Source organism: Aplysia californica, unplaced genomic scaffold (genome assembly GCF_000002075.1).
Source record: "Aplysia californica isolate F4 #8 unplaced genomic scaffold, AplCal3.0 scaffold00041, whole genome shotgun sequence".
NCBI lineage: Eukaryota > Metazoa > Mollusca > Gastropoda > Aplysiida > Aplysiidae > Aplysia > Aplysia californica.
In genome coordinates this window covers 1,554,832-1,579,989 of record NW_004797311.1, presented here as the reverse complement: position 1 = coordinate 1,579,989, position 25,158 = coordinate 1,554,832, and the positions used below count along the sequence as shown (strand labels likewise).

Below are 25,158 nucleotides of genomic sequence, written 5' to 3'. Positions count from 1 at the left end.
TAATGTGATATCTACAGGCCATATAGATCTATATCTGGTCCCGTTTCACTTTGATTACCCTGTCAAACAAGTCAGCCTTCGCCCCTGGAAACAGCAATCTGAGCTGAAAGCAGAGAAAAAATTGAAAATCAAAGTTTCAAAACAACAAAGGATTATTCAATAGGTAGTCTAAACCCAGTTTATTTGAGGAGAAAGACAAAATCATTGACCAGTTGGAAGTCCAATTAAAAATTAAGAAGAGAAAAATTAAAACCCTTCCAAAGTCAGTTTTGATTTTAGTTTTTAAATACTATTTTCGAATCTTTGTTTTATTGCGATGCCCAAATTATAGCCCAGATACCAGTCTTAGTATTTTAAAAAAACAAAATGTATCATTATTTTTTTACTAAAGAAATGTAGATGGGGGCTCTTGTTGTCGAGAGGTTAAAGTGTATACCTCTTGTTCTATAGGTCCCGGGTTCAAATCCGGACAGTAACGGATATTTTTCTCTTTTCACCTTTTTTCCTGCTCTCTAAGAATGAGTAACAATGTTCTGTCGTCTGCTTTCCTTTCCACTTTCTGAAACCACACCCTCACCTCCTTCGCCCCCTTCTGTGGGCTCATGAATGACTCTTTCTGCTGCCTTTACTGCTATTCCATGACTCCATCTTACTGCTGTGTTTCATCCACAACCCTAATCTTATGGTAGGTAAGATGTACAGTACACCTAGCTTTCTAAGACAATCTCGATAAATCTCAGAGGTCCCGTGTGCAAATTGTGCACGTTAAAGATCCCTTGGTGGTCCAAAATCGATAAAAGAAGGCTTCGGCCACCACCCAGGCAAAATTCAAAATTTCCTACTAACTGAAAATGTTTAATGTCTCCCTCGCGCTCATGTGACCATATCAGGTTGCGAGCACCGTAAAACACTTACAAAACAAAACAAAAACCCTACTTTTCACTATTTGATTTTGTAGGAAGCGTGACTAGCATTGAAATTGAAATGTGTAAAAGGCCAGCAGATTTACAGTTTTACATTGTTTTGTACTAGCAACATCATACGTTTGTAAGGTATTTTTATGTACTTTTATGGGAAGGTCTTGGGAGATTCTGTTTTTATTTGCATCGAATTGAAAGTTAAGTAAATTGAAACTTTTTTCTTTTCAGGAAAAGTCTTGCTTCCAATGCTTCAAGCCATACAGACATCAGAATGAAATTTCCTGAAAAAAGTTTCTTGCCTGCACTGATAGCGTCTATCAGACAGCTCTGCCATACACACTTCAGCTTTGATGAATGCATAGAAATAGTTGGTTTGCTTTGTTTAGAAGTAGATAAGAAGAAAAAGGAGAACTTCAGTGTTAACGAACTTGTCAAAACTGGCATAAAACCGGCTCTTCCAAGTTACATATCCAAGAGTCACTATGGTGATGCGAGTAGCAATGTTGGTGTGGATTCAAGTAAAACATCTTCCATGGGCTTGTCCACTGTTCCTCTGCTTACCCAGGAAGAAACAGATTCACCAAATTGTTGTTCTGAGAAAATTAAAGCCACAGAGTTCAACATGGGATCATCTCATGTGTCAATAGAATCCAGAGAGGATTGTCACAATGATCAACCACAAGAAAGTCTTACTGATTGCACTGGCGATCTCAATGCTAGTGAAATGGAATATGAGTCTGTTCAAGACTTAAGTTCATTGTCAGCTGACTTGGATACCAAAGATTCAATCTCTGCAGCTCAACTCGAAACGGAAACTTTTGATAAGAAAGATGTTATTTGTAATGGATTATCCTCTGAAACTTCTACACCGAAAAATGAAGGGAGAGAAGGCTGTTTTGCTGGATCACACCACAATCTAGCGAGTAATACATCTGTGCAAAATAATGCAGTAGATTCATTTATAAATACTAGTACTAACTCAGAATCTGATCCATCTTTTGAAATTGATGTTGAAAATACAGACACATCTCAAGAAATTAGGGATACTGATGATAAGAACAACAGTGATTCTTTGAATCATAATAAAGTTGTGTGTTCTAGTCTGGTGTCACATTCACTTTCATCTAGAGTGGGCGACTTATCGGCCAATGATGAGTGTATTGTTACGAAATCTCCAGAAGATACTTTGCCAGACAAAGCCTTTCATCATTCATCCCATAATTTCACTGTAGGGAATGTGGAGTTATCAACCAACAGGAAAAATTTGGATGCAACACAAACAGAACATTTTCAGTGCTATGCAAACGACCTGAAGACTCATGAAGTGGAGGAGAAACACCCTGTCCAAGAAGAAAGTCAAAGTAAAGAAGGGCCGCTAGATATGTCAGTGTGGCGACCTGATATCAAGCATGAGGTGGGCATGGATCTCAAGCATGAGGTTGGCATGGATCTCAAGCATGAAGTTGGCATGGATCTGACAAGTGACAGGTAATATGCTAGACAAATTTCACTATTTTATGCAATGCTTATAATTATGTCCTAAATACCTTCTGCCCATGTGCAAGATCGGTACGGTTCGGTTTGGTCGTAGTGCTAGCCTGATTTCCCTTCACCGAGGGAGAAAAGTTGCCAGCAGGGCACAAACGAAACGAAACCAACGATGAACTTCAAGAATTCAAGAACAAACATATTTGTTTTCAAGGCCGTAAGATAGGCGATTGGTTTGAGACAGGGGTCTATATTGTGCACTGAAGCCGCCATAAACGGTCGTAATGTAACGGAACCAAATCGAACCGATCCTCCAGTGGACACTGCCTAATAAGCTTCAAAGTACCTCAATGTGTGGACAGAATAAAGTGTTAAAATAATTATTTGAATGCTAGCACACTTGAGTAAAATCCCTCCTTACAAGTGTCTGAGCGTTTTTTAGAATCTGCAGTAATTGCTATAAAACTCCTAGTTCATAATAAAATTATTCATAGTTTTGTGTGTTTCTGCTTACTTTTGGTGATTCAGTCAATAATGTCATGACTAGGTCTTCCAAAATATCACAGTAAATGCTTTGACAAGAACATTTTGTTTGTGGTCTGAAATACCCTTCAGTAGTCAGAAAATTGTAGGCCTGCCTTGTGTAAAAGTCACAGGCACAGGTATTTGGACACATGACTGATTTTCTCTTTGTCTTGTGGGGATCACAGTAATGGAGAAGGTGCATGCATATAACATTGGATATAGATGTAGTACATTAAGGTCTGTCTTTAATTTTGTGTGTGTTTTGCTGGGTCTATATTTGTTGTTTTTTTGTGTGTTTTTTTACTGTTCGATGTCTGACCACTGTCTGGCATGCTGGAAGACCGACAATACGGTCCCTACATGCCATGTGTGTTTTTTTCTGTTTTTTTCTTTGTTTTTGAGTTGTTAATTATAGTACAGCAGGGAAACAGTTGGGTTCTAACTGAATTTTCATATGGGGGGGGGGGGGTTGTAGTGTAAACTTCAAAAGATAATAATAACCCTCCCACACACACACACACACATACATACAAGCTTTGATTGCAGGATGTGGTATGTTATGTCAGAAAGTGAGAACATAGGCAGTATTCAAGCATTGGTGGTAATGTTATGCACGGCAGTGGCAGAGACTTTTCTCTCAGACTCTTGAAGGAAGTTCTCTCTTGGCAAGATAGTGTGAACTAAACTTCTGTACTCAGCGTAGTGCATTTTTGGCCCAGGCTGTTGTTTATAGATGACGTCAAGGGAGGAGGGATGCATAGATACCGAAGTAATAGATCAGTGACAGTGTTCACAATTTTTTAATCTTCAGATTATTTATATATATATAGCATTGAAGGTTGGTTTAGCGGGAAAAGGTTGCTGGTTTAGATGGGGATATAATATTTATATATATAAGACAAATTCTGTTACACAAGCTCAAGCTTTTATGGTTGCTGGTTGCTCTTTTATATATGGGTTGCTGTTATAACTTATCAAGTTTTGTAGTTTTAACATTTTCAGTTGATTTGGGATCCTTTCTTCTAACGACTTTCTTTAATTATACTAGACAGTTACTGAATATTATTGAATAGCAATTTTTGAAGTACTGAAATTCTCTCCGTATGTTCTTTATCTTTCCAAGTTCAGTTTTTTCTCATACAATATTAAGAAAAGATGGGACCATGGTATACATAGTAATTGATTCATTTGACAGGTCAATAAAGTTTGTGGGTGTGGTCAGATGACATTTAGTGCAGTTGCTGTAAAAGTTGAATTTAATGTGCTTCGCACAGCTGTGTATGGCAGCCATGTATTTGATAAGTTAATGGTGGCATTAAAAGAGCTAAAGATAACCACTGCAAGGGTAGCTCAAAAGAGGGGGTTTAAAAAATTTTTAAAATGCCGTGGGCTTAAAAAAATGTCCTTTATTTTTGTCTTTCTTGATTGTGGTTGTTTTCCTGTGGGTATTTTTTGTTTCATTTTAGGAGAGTCTTAAAATACACAGTTTCATTTTACTTACTTTTTTCAGGATGCGAGTTACCAGTACTTCAGTCTGTTCAACTAGTTCGGAAAAAAGCAGCAGAGGAAATTTTGATTTCAACCTCCCATCCAGTAAGAGGAAGGTAAGTTATAACTGCTTGAAAAGAAAAGCTTTTATACCATAAACGAGTGGTTCTAATTATATGTCTTATTAACATTTTTTGTTTTGTGAGATTTTTAAGGTCAGTGCTCTAAAGTAGTGTCAGGGTAGGTCTTTGGGTTGTTGTTGTTTTGTTGGGTTTTTTTTTTTTTTTTTTTTGGTCTTTTAAAAAATGAAAACCTACTGGTATAGATCTAATAGCTTATATAATAACCCACGCATGCGTTCTTCAAAGTAGGTAACATCTTTTGGGGTCTTACCATGTAATATTGCATTGCCCTGACGTTCAAGATTCGTAAAAGCACACCCAATCTAATGCATAATTTTAGTTGTACTATGAGGAGTGGTGTGTGTCTGTTTGTGGGTGGGGGGTTTAAGTAAGTAGGTGGATCAGACTATGTCACATCACAAGTACAGTCGAACCTGTGTAAGACGGAATCGCAAGGGAGCCAGAAAATATTCTGTCTTAGACATTTTCCGTCTTAGACAGGGGAATTTCGGGGGGGGGGGTGTTCAAAGGACCAGCCGGTGGGATCAAGGGTTGTCCAATCGGCAAGCAGTGGTCAAAACTTCACACCTCTCAGTAGCTATCCTGTCTGATAATGACATGCGTCAGTCTTATAATAATAATAATAATTGCATTTATATAGCGCATATCCATGCTCAAGAGCATGCTCTATGCGCTTTACAACTATCATTACCCCAGCAGACCATCTGAGAACACTCAGAAACATTCTCGGCTTCCGCAGAAGCATACAGTGCAAGCTGCGGATTTCACGCGCTCAAACACTATCAAACTGACAAGATCGTTCACTGTCTATAGCCGGGTACCCATTTCCATCTGGGTGAAGTGAGGAAAATTTGTGCAAAGTGCCTTTCCCAAGGACACAACATCGGGCCCCTGACGGGATTCGAACCCACGACCTTACGGTTGCGAGTCCGAGAGCCTAACCACTAGGCCACCGACGCCATACTTATCCAATTACCACCAGTGCTTGCCTTTCATAGGACCACTGTTTGACCTTTTAAAAACCGAAACGTTTGAACATCTCCTTTGCTTCCACCCTTAGCCCCACCCACCAATGCCATCATTGTAACAGCGATTCGAGGAACTATTTTCTCGGCTGGCCGTACGATCAGGGCGGCAGGCATCGGTCAATCTAATTTCACACATCTGGCTTCTGGCTACCCAGGAAAGTTTCCGTAGTGGCTCGCTGCTCGAGCACTCTCACGGGCAGTCATGAGATTTCACACCCACACTACACTGACCATCTGCATCGCTCAGAGCTCACATGATGGGGTAACAGCTACCCCCAAATTGCACCCCTACTCCCCTTCCTCGCTCAGCGGCATGGCCAAAGCATTAAATTTAGAGCCGGCAGAACCAAACTTGCAAGTTTTGTTTCAAATCAGGGCTGAGCGGGCAAAGCATTTTCCGTCTTAGACAGGTGAAACCCTCTGAAGGGAGCGGATTTTTCTTTCCGTTTCCGCGTTGGACAGGTTTCCGTTTTATACAGGTAATTAAAGAGGAATATATCAAGGGGGAGCGGGGAGATTCCGTTAAGACAGGTTTTCATTAAGGCAGGTTCGACTGTACAGTCAAAACTGCCCTGATGGTCAACTGTACAAACAGCTGCTCTCCAATTCTTCTCTTGCGTTTAAAAAAAATTGTTCACTGTGTAAAACTCCCCTTTACCAATGTGGTCGCAACCATCATATTTTATCAGCCAACAACCAAAAATACCTGTCTAAGATAGCCACGCAGTCTCTCATCGCCTGATGCGTTGTCATAAGTTATGTATTGGGCTCCTGGTGCTGTGGATGAGCAGTCATAATTAATTCACCAGTCATTATTGTTAGTCCCTCCGATGAATGAACTGATCATGACATGTTGCGTAGGTCTATCCCACTGTTTACCCAAGTTGACCATTCGGTAACAATAAATTTTCAGCTACTGGTGAGGGAATGTGATCCATCATAATATAAGCCCCGCCCACAACTTGTACACAAATCGTAAGTGAGATGAGCGGTCACTGTTTACCCAGTCCGTAAAAATGGGCATCAACATGAACTTGTGACAGATATGTCGCTCATTCTCTGAGTGGTGATGACCCATGTGTTTGTTTTACCATAGCACGTGATCATTCTTGTATGACACATCATTTTATTTTACTCTGCTAAAAATTATCAACAAAAGAAAAGCTTACCAAAAAAATAACTAAACCATTCCCCTCTTACCCTCCCTTCAAAAGAAAAAACAAAAACAAAAAAACATTTCAATTAGCCTAGTGGCAGTCCTAAGCCTCCGACCACCTCTGGTTGGGTTCTTAGATTGGAATGGTTTTGTTTTCATTTTGGTTTGTCTTGCCAAAGCTAAGACGGCCACCTGTTTTTTATGGCCACCTTTCTCCTTGACAGTGGGTTGCCATCTTACACAGGTTTGACTGCACAGCTTAATAGTTGGAATACAGCTGAGATTTTCGTATATATGAACATTTTATCAAGCTTCTGTGTTGTCCAATATATCATTCTTTGACTGCACAAGGCTGTGAATACTTTTATGCGTACAGCCACTTCTGTATTATAATAATCTATACATTTTCTGTGCTTGTATGTTTTACAGTGGTGTAGACCATTACTGTGGGTGGTTGGCGGGTGCTCTGGTGTGGTTTGCTTCTTCTTTACTATCAAACATCTATCGTCCTTATCTCCCCTCCTTTTTTATGTTTGGTACTCTTTTGTAACACCTCTAATCTACTGGCGCTCATATGACCTTATGCAGTTGCGAGCGTTGTAAAACCTCTACTAAAACAAAAGACCATTACTAGTGCCTTATGGTAAAAGTGGCTCAGTCTGGGTCCTGTCATTTAAAAAAAACTTCAGAGGGGGAGTGACCACTTTAACTATAATACATGCAACTTTGATGGTGTACAATCTGAGTAAGATGATATGCTGTGGAGTCTGCATAGTATGCTGAATTCAGCAGGACTGCCAGATTTCCTTTGGTATAGCTGGGTTTTCAGTTTAGAGAGGTTTTTCAAATATAATTTTTTTTTAAAGGAAATTTATTTTATTTCGGTTTACCAATGATTTAGAGTAAAATGTGTTCAGTTGAAGCAGACTCCACTATATATGTATCACGACGTGGTGGAATCTGGCGCTCGTCAATTTTTGGACATATATATAGAATTATTGGCATCATTTTAAAGCTTTTTCATTTGTCTTGCTTTCGGTGAAAAAATACTCATCTATCATGAACAGAAGTTGAGATATTTGCGATTGAAGGAGGTGGGGGTCGACTGGTTTCAGAGGTAAAATTAGCAAGAAAATGGCTGCTAAAGTTTGGCAACTACCAAAGCTTGATGCAAATTTACATTTTTGAGTAAAATCCACACAGAAGTGTGTTTTTAAATGCCCCTTAAAGGTGTTGAGTCAAAAAACAAAAAATTCGATAAAAATTGCCAAACGGACACAAAAATGTCAGTTTCTTCGATTTCATTGTTTTGACGAGCGCCTGATTTCACCACGATGCATCACATATATCTTTGAATAGTTGTAATTTGCATCTACACAGGATCAGAATTAAAATAGACTGATTTTCTTGGTCCTTGATACTTTCTCTCTTACCTGTAAACATCAGAATAATAAGCATTTCTTTTTTTTTTTTTTTTTTTTGGTGTGTGTGCCTTGTTGTATACATTTGAATGTTTAGTTTAATTTTTTTTTTTACCTTTTACTATCTGAGTCATATTTATCGAATGTTTTTTGCCCCCCCAGCTGAATGAAGCCTTCTGTTCTCCTCATCCTGTTCAAAGCAAATCCACCAAGCTCAAAGAGGAACATCATGTCAGCATACCGTGGCAGAGAAGGGACATGTCTCGGAAAGAAGAATATGAGTTTTTGGAATTTAACCCTTTCTGTGACCTAGCTGAGTTCAGCCAGCGCTATCCTCATGTACACCAGCGTACATATTACCGATGGAAAAGAAGAATCAAAGAGGAGTACATTATTTTAGAGCAATGTCCAGAAATGAGCTTTCAGGAATTTAGCAGTGTTGTGCTTCAGGCAAAGGAGTCAGTATTTCATTTATGGAAGAGAATGATTTCTCAGGGTAAAGGGTTTTATGCACCCTCTGACTCTTCAAAAAGACTTGAGGCTAAGAATGTGCTACCTGCAAAAAGTAGTGAATATTCTGCCATCCAAAAAAACCTGTCCATGAGTTATGAACTCTTCTCACAACAATTCCCAGGAGTCTCTGTGGAGGTCTTCAACAGCCATAAGCAGAATGCTATGCAAGAGTTTTGGATGTTTTACCAGAATCAGCACATGAGTTACAAAGATTTTTCAAAAATTGTCTCTGTCACTGAGGATGTTTTCAAATCCTGGAAAGAGTATGTTGAAGCTTTAAGACTGAGCTCTCTCTCACAGAATATGAAAAGTAATTCTAATCCCAGCTCTCCAAATTCTCAAACTACTACAACTGCATTTCAGTCAACAAGCAAGTCCAGTTCTGTTTCTTCAAATGTGCAGTATGAGACTTCAAAGGGCCTATTTGGTTTATTGGGTGGGAATTCTGGGTCAAAGGATCCACTTTCTACTACGGCTCACTCTCTGAATCCCTCTTTGGCCGATACAGTTGCGAGAAGCTTGTCAGCAAGCTACCTGGCATCACTTCAGAATATGATGTTCCCGTGGCAAAGTTATTACGGTTTGACCTCCCCTTTGAATCAGCAGATGTTGCCAATGATGCTGTGGCCCAGCATGATGGGTCTCACAGGAGGCATCGGCAGCCACCTTGGTCTTCTTCCTGGTCCACAACCATCCAAACTGCCCAAAACTAGTCCCATCCCCGGAGTGACTGCTGGTCCTGTTGGGAGCCTTGTGAATCCTGCAGAGTCTGATAAAGCTAATATAGCCACAGATTTCCTGCCCAGCCAAACCCATGAAGAGCAACAGGCAGGCGTGTCTAAAGACATGCTTGACCAGACCAGATGCAATGTCTCTTTTGCCAGCATAAGTGAGAGAAGACCAGATCTGTCTCATGACAGAGATGATGTAGATGGTTCACATTCTTGGAGTAGGTCGAGGAAACAAAATAAGCAAGAGTACATTTATTATTTGAAAAATCCAGAATTATGTTTCAAAGAATTACAAGGTTTATTTCCCTTGATTTCTTTAAGAACATTTTACAGGTGGCGGAAAGAAATCAATGCTGCATTTTTGTTACTGGAAGACAACAAGGACATGACTTTTCATCAGTTTCAGTTAGTTTTCCCAGACATCCCTGAATCTATTTTTGAATCTTGGAAAGACAAAGCTGCCAAAGGTATGCCTATGAATTTTACTCGGGACAGTCAAACTGATATAACATTGGGCAACCATGAACTTGCTGGAACTTCGTCAGAAAATGTAATCAGTTCTGAAAAGTATGGCGGTTTTAGTACATCTCAACTTGATGCAGAGCGAGATTTGACAGAGGACTCAAATCCAAAACCACCCTCGCCAAAGCTGTTTGAGTCTACATATTCAGATGAAGGTGCACACATCAGAAAATACAATAAAGAAGAATACATTTATGTTCAGAGAAACCCAACCATTGATTTTGCATCTTTTTCTAAGCTATTTCCTGCCATATCTGTACGAAGCTTCTATCGATGGAAGAAGGAACTGAAAGATGCAATTGATTACCTAAAGGAAAACCCTGATATTGATTTTGAGGAGTATCGAAAAATAGACTATACAATTTCAGAAGATGTTTTCAATACCTGGAAAAGCCACGTCCACGAAGATGATTTTAGAAACACCTCAGAGAATGCACTGTCTCCATCTGTGAAAGAGAACAGAAAGCTGAATGGCCCTGAGTATTGGTTTCTCCAAATGAACCCTTACACTGAGTTTTCGCAGTTCGCACGAACATATCCTGAGGTTCCAAAGAGAACTTTTTATCGATGGAAGAGAGAAATCCAGCAGATTATGAGCTATGTTCGCTCTCAACCTAATGTCCAGTTCTCTGAAATATCATCTGTCCTCCCTGAAGTGACCCAGGATGCTTTTGCCAAATGGAAGGAAATTATTGAACATGAGACAAAAGTCAGCATTAGCTCAAACTCTCTGAAAGAAGAAGAGTCTGCAGACAGTGTTCCAAAAATTGAAGTTGATGAACAAACAAAGTCTGAAATGACCAAAGCCTTGCTCCACTTAATGCATCATCCAACAATTTGTTATAGAGAATTTAAAGAGAGCTTTCCATTTGTTTCTGCTAATACATTTGAACTCTGGCTCAATAGAATACGAGCTGTTGTTGTCAATATTGCTTCAAGCCCTGGTGTTGATTTTGAAACTTTTAGTGAAAGTATTAAAGATGTTGGTGAGGACATTTTCAACATATGGAAAGGTTTAAGCAAAGAGGATATTGCTGCTATGGATTTTAGTCCTGAAGACTTTGACCGTCACCAAGATTCAGAGTCTGAAGACCGGTCTACAGATGTTCCCAACTTGAAAGCTAACCTGTCTTTCTCTGAAGCATTTAAATTTTGCCAAAAGTACCCTGATATTCATTACTCTGGATTTTCTCAAACTTACCCAGATGTCTCAGAAGAAGTCTTTTCAGACTGGATGGAGAAGATAACACAAGCAAAACAATTTACCTTAAGGCGTAGGCAACTCTCGTTCAGTGAATTTTCAAGCATTTTCCCTCACATTACCGAAGAAGTATTCAAATCCTGGAAGGAATGCTCAAACCCAAAGCCAGACAATCAGACACATCCATCCCAGCAAACCTCCTCCCTGTCTTGCATTGTACAAGAAGAGTTGAAGCCATTTAAAAACCAAGATGATGAAGAGCGAATAGATTGTTACAATACAAGTAGAGGGGAGATTGTGTTTCCTGGGACTGAGCAGGCTTTGGAAAAACTGAAATCCTTACACCCTCTTGATAGTCGGGAGGAATCTTCTCTCAGCAGACTGGCGAAGTTTGCAGATTATAGTGTTCGAAAGTATTCAGAGGCAAAGGAAATCTCGGCACCCTCGCTGAATATGACTGAAAGGGATACTCAGTGCAAAGTTAACAATAATAACGTCGATCGTCTTGATACTTTGTCTAGTATGGAAAACATACTCAACGTGCCTGCCACTTCTTCTAGCTATGAAACCCTGCCAGGCTCCACTGGCAGGCTAACACATGGCTTACTCTCCGCATCTGTTGATGATATTACGGGGTCAGAGAGTAACTCATTGTCTGCTCTTATTGCCATGTCCAAGGACAGGCCCCCGCGAACGACAGATCAGCAGATGCCAGTGAAAAGAGATAATGTGAGGAACGCTGCCACTCCTCCATCAGGACCAGGGCATTGGACTCTGTCAAAGTCCTCTGCCCTTAAGGATGAAGATGAAGCGTACTCTTCGCAACGTCAAAAGAAAATGAGCCGTGCAGAGTACATGTATGTGAAAGACAATCCTGATGTTGATTCGCAAGAGTTCTCTCGCATTTTTCCTGGCGTATCTGCCAGGACGTTTTACAGATGGAAGAAAGAGATCCGAGCCCAGTTACAGTTGGCTTGAAAATACTTGTTACTTATCTTTGTTGACAGTAGGGGAGTGTTTTCTCTCGTAGTTTGTATTCATTTTAATGGACTTTATTTTTGGTCTTAGGTTTTATGTTTTTTTGTGATAATGATGCAACTGCTGGTGACAACTTTATCATAGAGTCCATGCTTATACTGACCTTTTGATGTAAATGATACAGCTGCATTTTTCTTTGCAATATCATCACCAGTCGTGTTCTGAGAATCTTTACATTACGAAATAATTTTTTTTAATGGGAAGGTGCTATCAGCTATATTGCACTGGTAGGCACATGATTTGAGGGTATTGAAGTATTTTACCATTTCTGTGTAGACTGTTGATTTTTGCATAAATACATGCTGTTGTTACTAAGCCTCTGTTGGCATGCTGATTATGTTACATAATGGCTTTGCTTTTGTTGTGACTTTTATTGGTTCATATGTTTTTATGGCCTTAGCAACCAATCTGGATTTTTAAAAAGATTATTGCCTGCTCTGAATTATGGTATTCCCAGAGCATGCATTAACTCAGAATGTTCCTATACATTTCTCAGCATCTCCACAAACTTGTAATAAAAATTAATTGACTAAGAAATGTACAATGTACAAAGAGACCAAAAACATGCAGTAAAACTGTTTACATTCAAGGAAATGGTGGTGTGACTAGTCTTTAAGTCTCTCAGCATTTGTTTTGTTTTTTTTTGTTTTTAGAGACAAATGCATGTAGCAAACTTGTCTTCTTTGAATGTATTTGGTAGAAAAGTTAAATGATGGACCATTTTGAATGTAATTTTTAAAAACATACTACTACGTGACATAATGATAATGTTTTACAGTCATAAATTTACTGTTGTTTTTATTTCTGTTGTTATACTTTCTTCAAATTGTTACTATATGTGTACAAAGTGCATAAAGGCCTGAAAGGACCATATGTTGAATAGTTTCTATTGCTGGCTTCCAATTTTGAAATATAAGGATGTTCTAGATGTCCTTAGCTTGCTGCTGAGGAAAATTATGTGATTGTAACCAAAACAAATTTTTACAAAGTTTTATGCTAAAATGATCTTATTTGTTTTGACGTCATCACTTTGTGGTGCTGTTTAACAAAACTTGGCAGTATTTTTTGCCAACTGTTATCTTCCATTTGTTGTTGCATGGATTTTTGTAAGTTTGCAGTTGCCTGAAATACTTTACAGTTCAAAGAGTTTCAGGTTTTGATAGAAGTTATTGTCTTCTTCCAATAGAATATTGTTTAAGCTTTTGTTTTTTAGTGATAATGCAATAGTTTTCAAAGTTGATTGTGGACCAGACTTCACTTCGTGGGAACAAAGTTGGAAAACTGATGAGCCAATCAAATGTGCCTTATTTTTATTTGTAGTGAAATTTTTTTACGTTCAGTGGTTTTTACCAGCAGTTAAATATATTCCATGGAATTGATTATGCATATTTATTATTACTGCTAATATGGAGATCTAGTATTTTTCTGATATGGTCTGCAGAACTGGCCATAATTTCAAGTTGTTTTGATGATGGCATTGGAGATGCAGCAAGAGATCGTTTTTAGTTGGTAGCGTATAATATGAATGAATGGACACAGGTTTGTCCTGCTCCCCCCCCCCCCCCCCCAACACACACACATATTTTTTTTTGTTGGGTTGTTGTTGTTTTTCACACCAAGGAAACAATGGACCTTTGTTCACTTATTATTTAAAATCCTTTTTAGAAAGTTCAAGCATTTACCACTTAAATAGAGCACAGAAACGTCAAAGCTATAAAGATTTTGGCTGTTTTGTTGGGGGTTTTTTAAATACAGGTTATTGTAGTTGAAAAAAATTTCATTTGTTACTATTGTACTTAAAATGAACTTCTTAGCGGCGTACTTTAATGTAATCCTAGACCATTGTTTTTCTCTGTTGAGGGTCTGTTTAAGGTAGTGTCCAATAAAGGTTGTATTTTATTGGGATGGCCAGAAATGGTGTGCAGTATTCATATCATGTTCTTTTTCTCACTGTAACATATTGAGTATTTGATTCATTACATTCATAATTTAAAAGTTCAGGATAGCATCTCATATGATTAGTTCTCTTCCATGTTCAAGAATTAAATTTGTGGAGCAAAATGCAAATATAAATATATACAGCTATCAATCATGTGTGTGAAAAATATTGGACTTTGCTACCTTTTTGTTATTTTGTCAGACTTGTGTGTTTGCGCACTGGTATTTGATTGTTTGCTACTACCCAAGCAGTATCTTTTAAGTTCCTTTGAACTGAAGCCACAGATAAGCAATTCGCAATAATGTTATAACCACATTCTGAATAGTCTAGTCAAGTCTTACAGCCTAGATTTCCTAGATCAGTGTGTGTATACTTTCAGTTGTGAAACCTTTGTGCAATGTTTGTTTGCTCTTCTCACCCTTTGTGTTTGCTTGATGATACAGACAAACTGAATTTGCTGATATAAAATTTTTTTTAGAAAGATCTGTGTGGGATGTCAGTCGTTCTTTTTATTTCACCTTTTTCCCCTATTTCAAAAAGCAGTTGTTTTGTATTGTAGTCATTTTTCTCCCTGATAATTTTCAAAAATTGTGGTGCATATTATAGTTGCCCCTCGGAGTAGTCCTGCCAGAAAAGTGTTCCAAACATCGGGAATTGATGTAAAATCTTTTATGATATGTGGTTTGTATTGCCATCATATTGCAGTGAATACTTTAGAAAAAGAAAATTTTCAGGTATTTTTCTGTTGAAATATTTTTATTTCAGTATTTGTATTGTTTGTATAACTTGCTTTGCACATATATGAGACAAAAATGGGAAAATGTATAATTTGTTTCTGAACTTTGATTCTAGATATTCTTGGATCCCAAAGTAATTGATATACATGCTCTTTTTACTCGAACATATTTAGCCGTTGCTGCAGCCTAAAGTGAAACAAGTTTGCATAATTCAAAGCATTATATTTTTATTCTTTTCTTTTTTGGGTAGTCAAGTTTTGGGGGTTGGCTTTTGTGCACTATAGATGTTTTAAATGTGGAACTGTTTCAGTTCCTTGGTTCCTATGATGATTTGCAATAATTTCCCCGTTTTTTAAATAAAATGTATAAACAAGACCGAAAACACCATATAATATGCAGGATGTGGAAATGCTTTGAAGCATTATTAGACAGGGTGTAAGATTATCTATTCCACAGATCAGGGGGAAATAGCTAATAAATAGTAACATGGGCAGAGAAATGGTAACTACAAATTTTGATCACTCTGTCAAGTTGAAGTTATGCACAGAAGTAATGAGAGTAATTAAAGTATAAATCATAAAAAGTAGTGCGAGTAAAAGTAGATGTACCATGAGTGGCTTGGTTCTGCTTTTTTGGGTGAAGGTTGAAGGGTTTCTTGCAGAGTCTGAAGTATCATTCTTTAATAAATGTATTTGCCCTAGTCTATGCAACTTTTTTTTCCAGGTACTGCCAATACACTCATTTTGCTGTAAACATATATTTGCTTGTTTGAATGTCATTTTATTCCTCTTCCAAAGTACATATGCTAATATCTCTTGTTTTAGAGTAGCTGTCTTTTATGTGGGGTTTTTGACCACTGATTGTTTTCAACTAATCTCTTTTTGTTTTATCTATGTTTACGTCTTGCAGGTATTTACTATTTAGGGTGTGCTATGACAAATTTTAACCAAAAAAATTTTTCTTTTCAAACATTGACCCTCTGGCCAGCTACAGGTATTATAATGTAATAAAAGAGATATTCTCACCTGTATTATTTGCTCAGGGCTGAATACATAATATTTAGGTTCTTCAAGCAAAGCTAACTGGTTAGCAGCTATACATATTTTGTTACACCACCCTGGAATATAGTTCTCGTGGAATCCAGTTATGCTATATATATATAAACTGTCAGAGCTGTAAATTGCATTCTTTCTTCATTGTGGGCACTGTTTTGTGCAAGTTAGTTTGATCATATGTGTGGAGTGGATTGTCCCACTATGAACTAGGGGAAACTCTTGCAATTTGGTTTAATTTTAGCTATACTACCATGCTTGCTGTTATGTATCAGTAGGGCCTACATTTTTTTTTCTCCTGTTATTGATCTCAACTTTATTTTTTGTTTTTGTAGACAGTGGATTTAACTGAGGTGAAGTGTCTTTCTCTTCACTTTTAGGGTAAATGGTTGTTCACTGTTATTATGTTGATACAGTTGTTTTGATGCTAAGTGTCTATAAACATAGATGCCGTAAGTGTTGGTATCTCCTTTTTGTAGCGTCATTAATATGTCTGCTTTTTAGAATTGGTTGTCTGTCAATTCAGTCTTTCTGAATGCTTTATTCCTACTCTGAACAAAACATGGGCCTGTTGTCAGAATTTAATCTCAATCACAGCAGCTTAGTGCCTTAATTTTTTTTGTGTTACCAATTGCATTGCCAAGCCGTCAGAACAATTATTGATAAGACCAACTAGGAGAATTTGCTACTAGTCTGACTGAAGTCTTTGTTGGTGGTTCCATCTGATTCAATGATGACATAGTGTGCTCACAGTGATGAGAAGGCATGTTGCACCTCAGCCAGAAGTTTAAAGCTCTCTGGTGTCACAGCATTAGTCTGTAGTTTGTACCATGGATGGTGATGCTCAAAACATCAGACTGAAGTACACGGAAAAATAAAAACAGTTCGCTTGCTACTTAATGTGGCGATACAATACTTGTCCCCTTCTGAAAAGCAGTAATTTGGTTCTGTTAGTGTCACTGTGTCATGATACAGCAATGGCAAAAATACTTGACTGTTCATGGCAACTACGTTGAGAAAGAAATGGAATGTTTTGCCAATCAGCTGTGTAACTGTGTATCTCCATCATGACAAAACTCTTTATATTATATTGATAGCGATTTTCTTATTAATTCTGGGACAGCCCTTGTATACATAATCATAAGTTTGAAGGTAGGGTAAAAATCCGTGAGGCATGTTTTAAAAATTAATTTCTAGTAAAAGTTCACTTGAAAATGCTTTCCAGTGTGGTGTGTCGCCATCTTGTGCACATTCACTGAAGTCATTATTGCTACTTTAAAAAAAAACATTTTTGGGGGGTCTTATTTTCTTCAGTTTTTTTTCCCCATCCCTACGTGTTACTGGTCTGGGTTTCCAATGCTGATTGTGCATTATTGTTCTTTTGTCATTTTCTACAACTTATTTTAACTTTTTCTATCTGCAACTGTTGTGCATTTATGATTAATTTCACCATTTTCTGGTGTTTACCGAAAATATTTGAATGCATCAAATTGTCGTCAAGCTGCACTGTTTTGTTATTCCGTCTTCAAAGTTCTATTTAGCTTGAGAATGTTTACACAGGTTCTTTTACGTCCTATTACAAAAATGATGACAGATTCGGAACTATCTTATCAAAATAAAGCCCAATAACTCGGGAGTGACTCTTTTTCTTGCTGTATTTTGAAGATCTCAAAAAAAAAATTTTTTAAGCATGATTGCATCATGTATTATGTTCGTCCCATTGACAGTTTGTCTGTTCCCCATGTTTGATAGGTGTAGGAAAGGGCTATACACGTGCTCTACTTGTAGGTCTAGTGATTTGCTGCTGGACGAGGAAAGGGAGTAGGGGTGCGATTTGAGGGTAGATGTTACCCCATCTATGTGTGCCCTGAGCAACGCCTACTCTAACTTACAGTAGGCGTTGGCCCTGAGCGATGAAGATGGTCAGGGTAATGTGGGTGTGAAATCTCATGAGTGCCTGTGAAGAAAGTGCTTGAGTAGCGAGCCCTACGGAAACTTCTGGGTAGCCAGAAGCCAAAGGTGTGAAATTAGTTTAACCAATGCCTGCCGCCCTGATCCTGATCGTACAGCCAGCCGAGGAAAGAGTTCCTCGAATCGTTGTTACATGGCAGTGAGGGATGGCATTGGTTGACTGTGCTTATTACACTATGGGGCTAAGGTTGGAAACAAAGGAGATGTTCAAACTGTTCTTTTTAATAGGTCAAACAGTGGTCCTATGAAATGCAAGCCCTGGTGGTAATTGGATAAGACTGATGCATGTCATTATCAGAGAGGATAGCAGCTGAGAGGTGTGAAGTTTTGATTACTGCTGACCGGACAAGCGATCCTTGATCCCAGCGGCCGGGCCTTTGAATATCTCCCCACTAAATTCCCCTCTCTAAGACGGAAAATGTTTAAGACAGAATTTTTTTCTGGCTCCCTTGCGATCCCGTCTTACGCAGATTCGACTGTACTAAGAAACTGACAAGATCTTCTACTGTCTATAGCCAGATACCCATTCCCACGTGGATGAAATGGGGGGGAAAATTTCCAAGGATTCAATTTTTGGCCCATGATGGAGTTGGAGCCCATGACTCTTCAGTTGTTAGTCCAAAAGCTTAACCACTAAAACACTGATACCACACAAGATTTCAGCAATAATTTGTTAAAAGAAAAAACTTTTGAAGGAATTTTGCAAGTGTGTAAACAGTTTGATTTTCTGGCAAACAGGGACATGTTTTGTCAGTTTTGTCATAGTGTGTAATAGCAAACCAGTCATATGATCGGCTGAAAGCCGGTTAGAGGCTAAAATTTGACTGAAAATTTTGAGATTTAACTCTACATGTAATAACCCCTTGTTCGTAATAATGGTTTTTGTGTTTTCTGTCTCTGCACATTTTCAGGGTCTTTGTTTTGGAATGTCTTTTCTTTCATTGCAAAGCAAAATCTGTTGGGAGAAACTGTTTTTCTGTGGGATTTATTACGTTGACTTTGTATTGCTATTGTCCAAACTCAGCTGTTTGATGAGTATTATGCAGCTTTCTAACGAGGTTTTGTTCAAGGAGCTTGCTCATTTTATGTTTTATTTTGTTTTGTTTGGCTTTTTTTGTTTGTAAATAGCCTACTGAAATGCAATGATCTCCACAACTAATCCTACTAATTGGATGTGAAGCCACAAATTTTACACGTCTTGGTACCGTACATACAAATCAGATGTCTTTGTATTGCCCATGACATTTTTTTATGTCCTTCACTAAAAAAATAGAACATCTCTCTCCTTTTCATTTTCAAAGGAATGCAGAAATTTAAAGCTGATTCACATTTTCAGTTCACCTTATTGATTGTTTAGATTTTGATTGTTATACAAATAGGATTTCAAAGAGTGTTGACATTACCCACATTTTTGATCGAACGACGTTAACAATTTTTCTTAACCTGTCTTGGTTGTTTTATTATTTTTGGCACAGGCAGATGACCTTTTGTGCTAACATAAATAAATGAACCATAAGATTAGTGTTAGAATTCTTTGATGGAATCTGACATTCATCTCAGTCATCAAGTCAATATGTAAAAAATAAAATTACGCTGTAGCGTTTGCAGTATCTCTCAAGCAGCAGCTGAAAGTATGATTATATACAGCTGCGACAGATGCACAGTGGTAGTTGGAGAATGCCTCTGGTAGTTCCTACTTTTTTGTTCTTTTCCCAATTAATATCTGTCTTACTTTTTCCCTGTACTAACTCAACTGACTGTTAATCTGTCACTGTGCTTCTTCTTTTAAAAACTTAAACAAGACAGATGCAAACATGATTTTTGTTGGTGGTTTTTTTTTTGGGGGGGGTTGGTTTGTTTTTGTTTTGTTTGTCCCATTGTCTTTTTCGTTAGCCACAAAGAATGCATTTATAGTTGATAACTTAAAGAATGTGATTTATTGGTGAACAAAATTTGAAGTGAGAGTTTGTCTATTCTTTGGTGTCTCACATGCATGATTATGAGACACCAAGTTTTCGATTATGTGTTGTAAGCATTTATTTATATAATTTTTTTTGAGAAAACAAAACAAGAAGACTTGTTTGGATATTTCCATAAATTTAATGTGGCTGTTTAAAAAAAAATAATGATATAATGGTTAGAATTCATGAGTCAAACACAGCTGTATCCTGCATCTTAAACCTGCCCTTTGATTTCAGCAATTTTTCCCTTGGTTTCTCTGTTTCTACTATTTATTTCAGAACAAACTTCAACTGCTTTTTTGTTTGTTTGACATCTCGGTACAGTTTTAGCATAATTGTTTAACTAAACTGTTGACGACATTAGATCTAAGCTTTATCTGAGTATGCTATTAGATTGACTCAAATCCAACAGTTGGTGAATTTTATGCATGATTTATTGTTTAGCTGTGTCTTGCTCCGCTTGTAATTGTGTGTATGTGTGTCATTTTATGCAAATAGGGTTTAGCACTTTTTAATAGGTTGCCAATTGTTAAAACTGTCTCACAACTATCCGTGCTTGTTCTTACGTTTTCTTGTTCCAGCTGTTTGTTCACATGGTACGTAGATACATGCCTCTTTTATTTGGGCGATAGGTTGGGGTGGGGGTAGAGAACTTGATATCTTGATCAACACTGCTGTACTGGTTAGCATGGCAATGTACTATAATTATAATGAGGGAATCTACTATTTTGGCTATGTTTTTTGCACATGTGCACTATTTTGTTTTCAAGTGACAACTACAAGAACAAGTTTGTAATGTTTAAAAAAACCATACAGAACAGTTCGGGTTCAGGGTAAATGTGTTTATAAATTTGGCAAGAGCACAATCACCATGTCAAAGATTAATATACTGGATGTCATATCAGTTGTGTAAGTTGTAAGTCGCTAGTGTGTGTGATGTAATGTTTTAAAAAAGCAATACTATACTATAAAAAGTATGCAACCTGTCTCAGATTTTTTTTCTAATGGTACTTTTGTATTATTAGGATTGTTCATTATCTTTTTTTAGTTCAACTTGGTAGGGAAAGGGGAGTACTGCTGTTGTAGACCTAGGTTTGGTTGGTTCTTTAAACAGGTCTACATTGTTTATTGTTTTTACCATCACTTCCACTTTACTTTATTGTTAATAGGTCAGGTACATAAGGACAGAGGTTCACAAGAACTTGGTTGTCGTACCAGGCCGTGTGGTGAAATGTTTGGCTACCAATGACTGATTTTGTAGTTGTTTTTTGTATTAATGTTTATTGTTTCGTTGATGGGGTTTTATTTTTTTTACTTATGTAATTATGATTACAATTGATTGGCCAATTACTGTTTTGCCTTATACTTATTATACTTAGCGTGCAAAACCACAAAAATGTGCGTATGTTGAAATTTTGCTTCATACTCAACTGAAAACTGCTGTAGTCACTGCCATGCTCTGCAAACTTTATCATACCATTGAATCATGTTGTAGACAAATAGATTGATTGTTGTTCATTCTAGTCTTTTCTGCCCTTTCTCACCAGATACATTCTTTGTATTTGGATTAATGATATTTTTGTAAATGCATCATTGGCCAAAGAATTGCAGATACTGAGGAATTACAAAGTTTGAAAACTGTGTCCTAGAGGCATATCAATTTCAAGTGCATATGATGAGCTGGTCTTGTAATGGTCTACGTCAAATTATTATAATTTCAGGGCGATGCTTTGAGTTGTGCGATGAAAGAAAGTCTTTGGGTTTTAGTAATAAGCAGAAGGAAGGAGGGGAGGGTCTGTTTAGATTAAACATCGGGAGGGGGGGGTGTCATTTTAGAGATTAGAGCAACAGATGTAATGTATCTATTTGTTGTTTCTTTACTTAGGGCTGATGGGTCATGTTTTTCTATTTTTGAGAAATGAGATCTAGAAGAATATGGGTGAATCAGACGCTTTAAAATCCAGTAAAAACTTATCTTTTCACTAACCCTAATGAAGATGGTTTTTCTCACATGTAGCATCTCTTTGTGCAGTATTACTTACTATGAAATGCCAAGAGTTCAACAGTTCTTGTGTCGTTTTGAACTTACAGACGTATTAAACTGTGGTGTTTTTTATATTTCTTTTGCCACTTTACTATTCTTCCTCTCGCCTTTGTTTTCTATAGCATGAAGTCTTCATGAGATGGAAGGCATTAATTTACTTAAATCGTCAGTCTTCTTTCCCTTCTTTTTCTTGATGCTGTTTTATACTTTTGGCTCAGTGCTCCACCTCCAAAATAACTTGTGTTTGGAAGGGTTAAAACTTATTATACAAAAACAGAAGATAATCTGCGTTTGAAATATTTTGTGAGATTTAATAGGAATAATGGTATTGGTTTGAGTGGGGAAATCTTTGCATGTGTGTGCATCTTACTGTACTATTTTTACACTTTGACATTTGGTACAAGTTTTCCTAATTACAATAAATAAGGTAAGAAGTTAAGTAAGCTTGCCTGTGGTGATCGACTTGTAATATCATACAGTATACAAGAAATGTCCATGGTTGTTGATTTTTAAAAATTTATGACGCGGTATACTGTGGAGAATTTTGTACGGCCAGCTTTGTGCAACAAGTGGTAAATCAGCTGACTGTGGAGGTAGCAGTATGACGGTACTTATGTTATACAATATACATATTATATATATCCATATCGCTTTTTTGATGTTGGTGTTGTGGTTTTCTCACTCTGCAATTGACTTACAACTAGCAAGTTTTATCTTGAAACTGTTGGGTTTTGTGAATAAAGGGGTGACTATTTGTTTTCAAAAAGTGTTGTGTTTAGATGTTTTCAACGATTAGTCCACAATGTATTTACGTCAATAAACTATGCAATAAATTTTGTTTAGCTGAGAAACATTTTTCACTATTTTTACACGTTTTCGTTTCGTCTGTTGCTGTTTTTATTTGGGATCATGGGTAAAAATTCGTCGACAAATTTTAGTATTTAGAATTATGATTTCTACTAGATGCAAAGCGCGCGGTGGGTGGTTGGCGGGTGCTCTGGTGTGGTTTGCTCCTTCTTTCCTGTCAAACATCTATCGTCCTTATCTCCCCCTCCTTTTTTATGTTTGTTACTCTCTTATAACACCTCTCATCTTCTGACGCTCATATGACCATATTATGCAGTTGCGAGCGCCATAAAAACCTCTACTAAAACAAACAAACAAGCGGGCCTTGTGTGGAATCGGGATCCGTCGTGCTCATACCTTTTACGCCGTGTTATTGAACTAAAGGGCTCGTGTTTCATCGGATGGGTGATAGTAAATTACATGTATTGTGTTTATATCTATAATACTTTTTTTTTTAGCTTTCTGTTCTAGATTTGCAGATTTTCAGTGTTACTGCATCCTGCATCTTGCCCTCCCTCAGTTCTTACAACTCTCACACTGAAGGTCTACTTGGACCATTCAAGTTTTCACACTACTTTGAGTTTGAGCAGTAATTTTTGTCTTCACGTTTATTAGGCTTATATATATACACCCAGACTGGTGTTCTTGACAGTCGATATTCTTATTTTAGGCCTTTTCCCAGGCTCAAAACAGGATTCATTTTTATATAGTTTATACAGGCGCATGTGATGAAGGGAAAATGTAAAAAGTAAGAACAGGCTGAAATACCAAGTCACACAAGACTTCAGTGCCACACTGACATGTTGTTGACTGGACATAATGTACCTACATGTGTGTGTATAAATGGAGCACGCGCTGCCATTGTTAAGTAACATGCCCCTGGAAAATGGATGAGCCCTTCTGGAAAATTGAGAAGCCGGGTTAGTAGTCGCCTTGCTTTCAGGTTTTTGAAAATTCCCACTCTACCTCTTCAGGTTTTTTGATGTTTTTGAACTTTCACCCATGTTTGGGATGCAGTAGATCATTCTGTTTTGATATTATCATGAATGCTGTTGATTTGGGGGGGGGGGGGGGGGGGGGGCACCACTGGTGCTTCTTTTCTTTATTTCTTGTTTTCCTGTCTGCCTTACTTTTTCTGTAGCCGAAAATAATTGTTATTGTGTCGTTGTTCTTCTCTTTACTCTGACAAACAAATTTATGGTCAGATTATAGTGAGTGGTTGACGGGTGGTCTGGTGCGGTTTGCTTCTTCTTTCCTATCGAATGTCTATCGTCCTTATCTCCCCTTCTTCTTTTTAATAAAACATTTTTATTGTTACTCTCTTGTAACGACTCTAATCTTCTGGCGCTCATATCACCTTATGCAGTTGCGACCGCGGTAAAACCTCTACTAAAACTAAAACTAAGGTCAGATTATCATGGGTGCCACTACTGCAAAACAATCTTCTCCCTCTCCTCCAATCCGTGATATGATGCCTTCTCTGTGACTCTGGGGAACAATACTGGTAGTGATGCCTAAAAGCTTGATATCTCAGATACTCAGATCACACAAAGCCGGTAGTGTGAAGGTGTCATTTGTAAGTCATACCGCTTTACTGTTTGTCAGCGGGTGGTTGGCGGTGCTCAAGTGTGGTTTTGCTCCTTCTTTCCTATCAAACATCTATCGTCCTTATCTCTCCTTATTTTTTGTATTTGTTACTCTCTGGCAATGCCTCTAATCATCGGCACTTGTATGACCAAATTGTGTTGTAGTTGTAAATACCGTAGAAAGCTTACAAAAAAACACACATACACACACAGAAATCTATTTTTTTCCAACTCTAAACGACCATTATTGTGTCGATGTGCTTCTTTTTACTCAAATAAAACTCGGATCTCAGTATTCTGGCTATGATTGTTGATCTCGCAGTGCCACAGACTGTAATGTCTTTAGGCCATTACCAAAGGAGGGACATTTCTCCTTCAAGCACAGTAGAATATTTTGTAAATGGGCTGATTCATCATGTCACGCTCATAACTGTGCTTGATCTACAACAGGGAACTGCTGCCTTTTCTTTCCTAATCCTTACTATTGTCATTTTCCTCTACTTCTATTGTATGTTTGTCACACTCTTGTGACCTGCTATTTCTGGGGTGCCATGATAGTCGAAGCAGACCTAGTGATGTTGAAGCTGGAAAGGTAAGCAGAGTAAGTCTGATTCCCTGTAAAGACTTCTCTGTTTACACCCACGCCTTGGCGCTCATATGACCTTATGAAGTTGCGAGCGCCGTAAAACCCTCTGCTATAAAAAAAACAAAAAAACAAACCCAAACTCAGCCTGCGTTGGTCCTGACAACAGTGACGTGAGGCAGCCAAACTAAAAACTGTTTAAATTGTGAACGGTATCATCGGTTTACTATCAAACTCAGTCCGCCCGTTACAGGATTAGATTGTC

General features: G+C 37.8%; 1 protein-coding gene across 1 annotated transcript in view; it reads left to right on the top strand.

Annotated features, from left to right (window-relative positions):
* Window positions 1-17,582, top strand: part of LOC101861939 — a 20,602-nt gene extending 3,020 nt beyond the window's left edge. The window contains exons 2-4 of the mRNA XM_005092148.3: window positions 1,149-2,408; window positions 4,444-4,537; window positions 8,332-17,582. Coding sequence (XP_005092205.1) covers window positions 1,149-2,408; window positions 4,444-4,537; window positions 8,332-12,114 — 5,137 coding nt within the window. The 3' untranslated portion in view covers window positions 12,115-17,582. The remainder of the gene's footprint in view (window positions 1-1,148; window positions 2,409-4,443; window positions 4,538-8,331) is intronic.
* The last annotated feature ends 7,576 nt before the right edge of the window (window positions 17,583-25,158 follow it).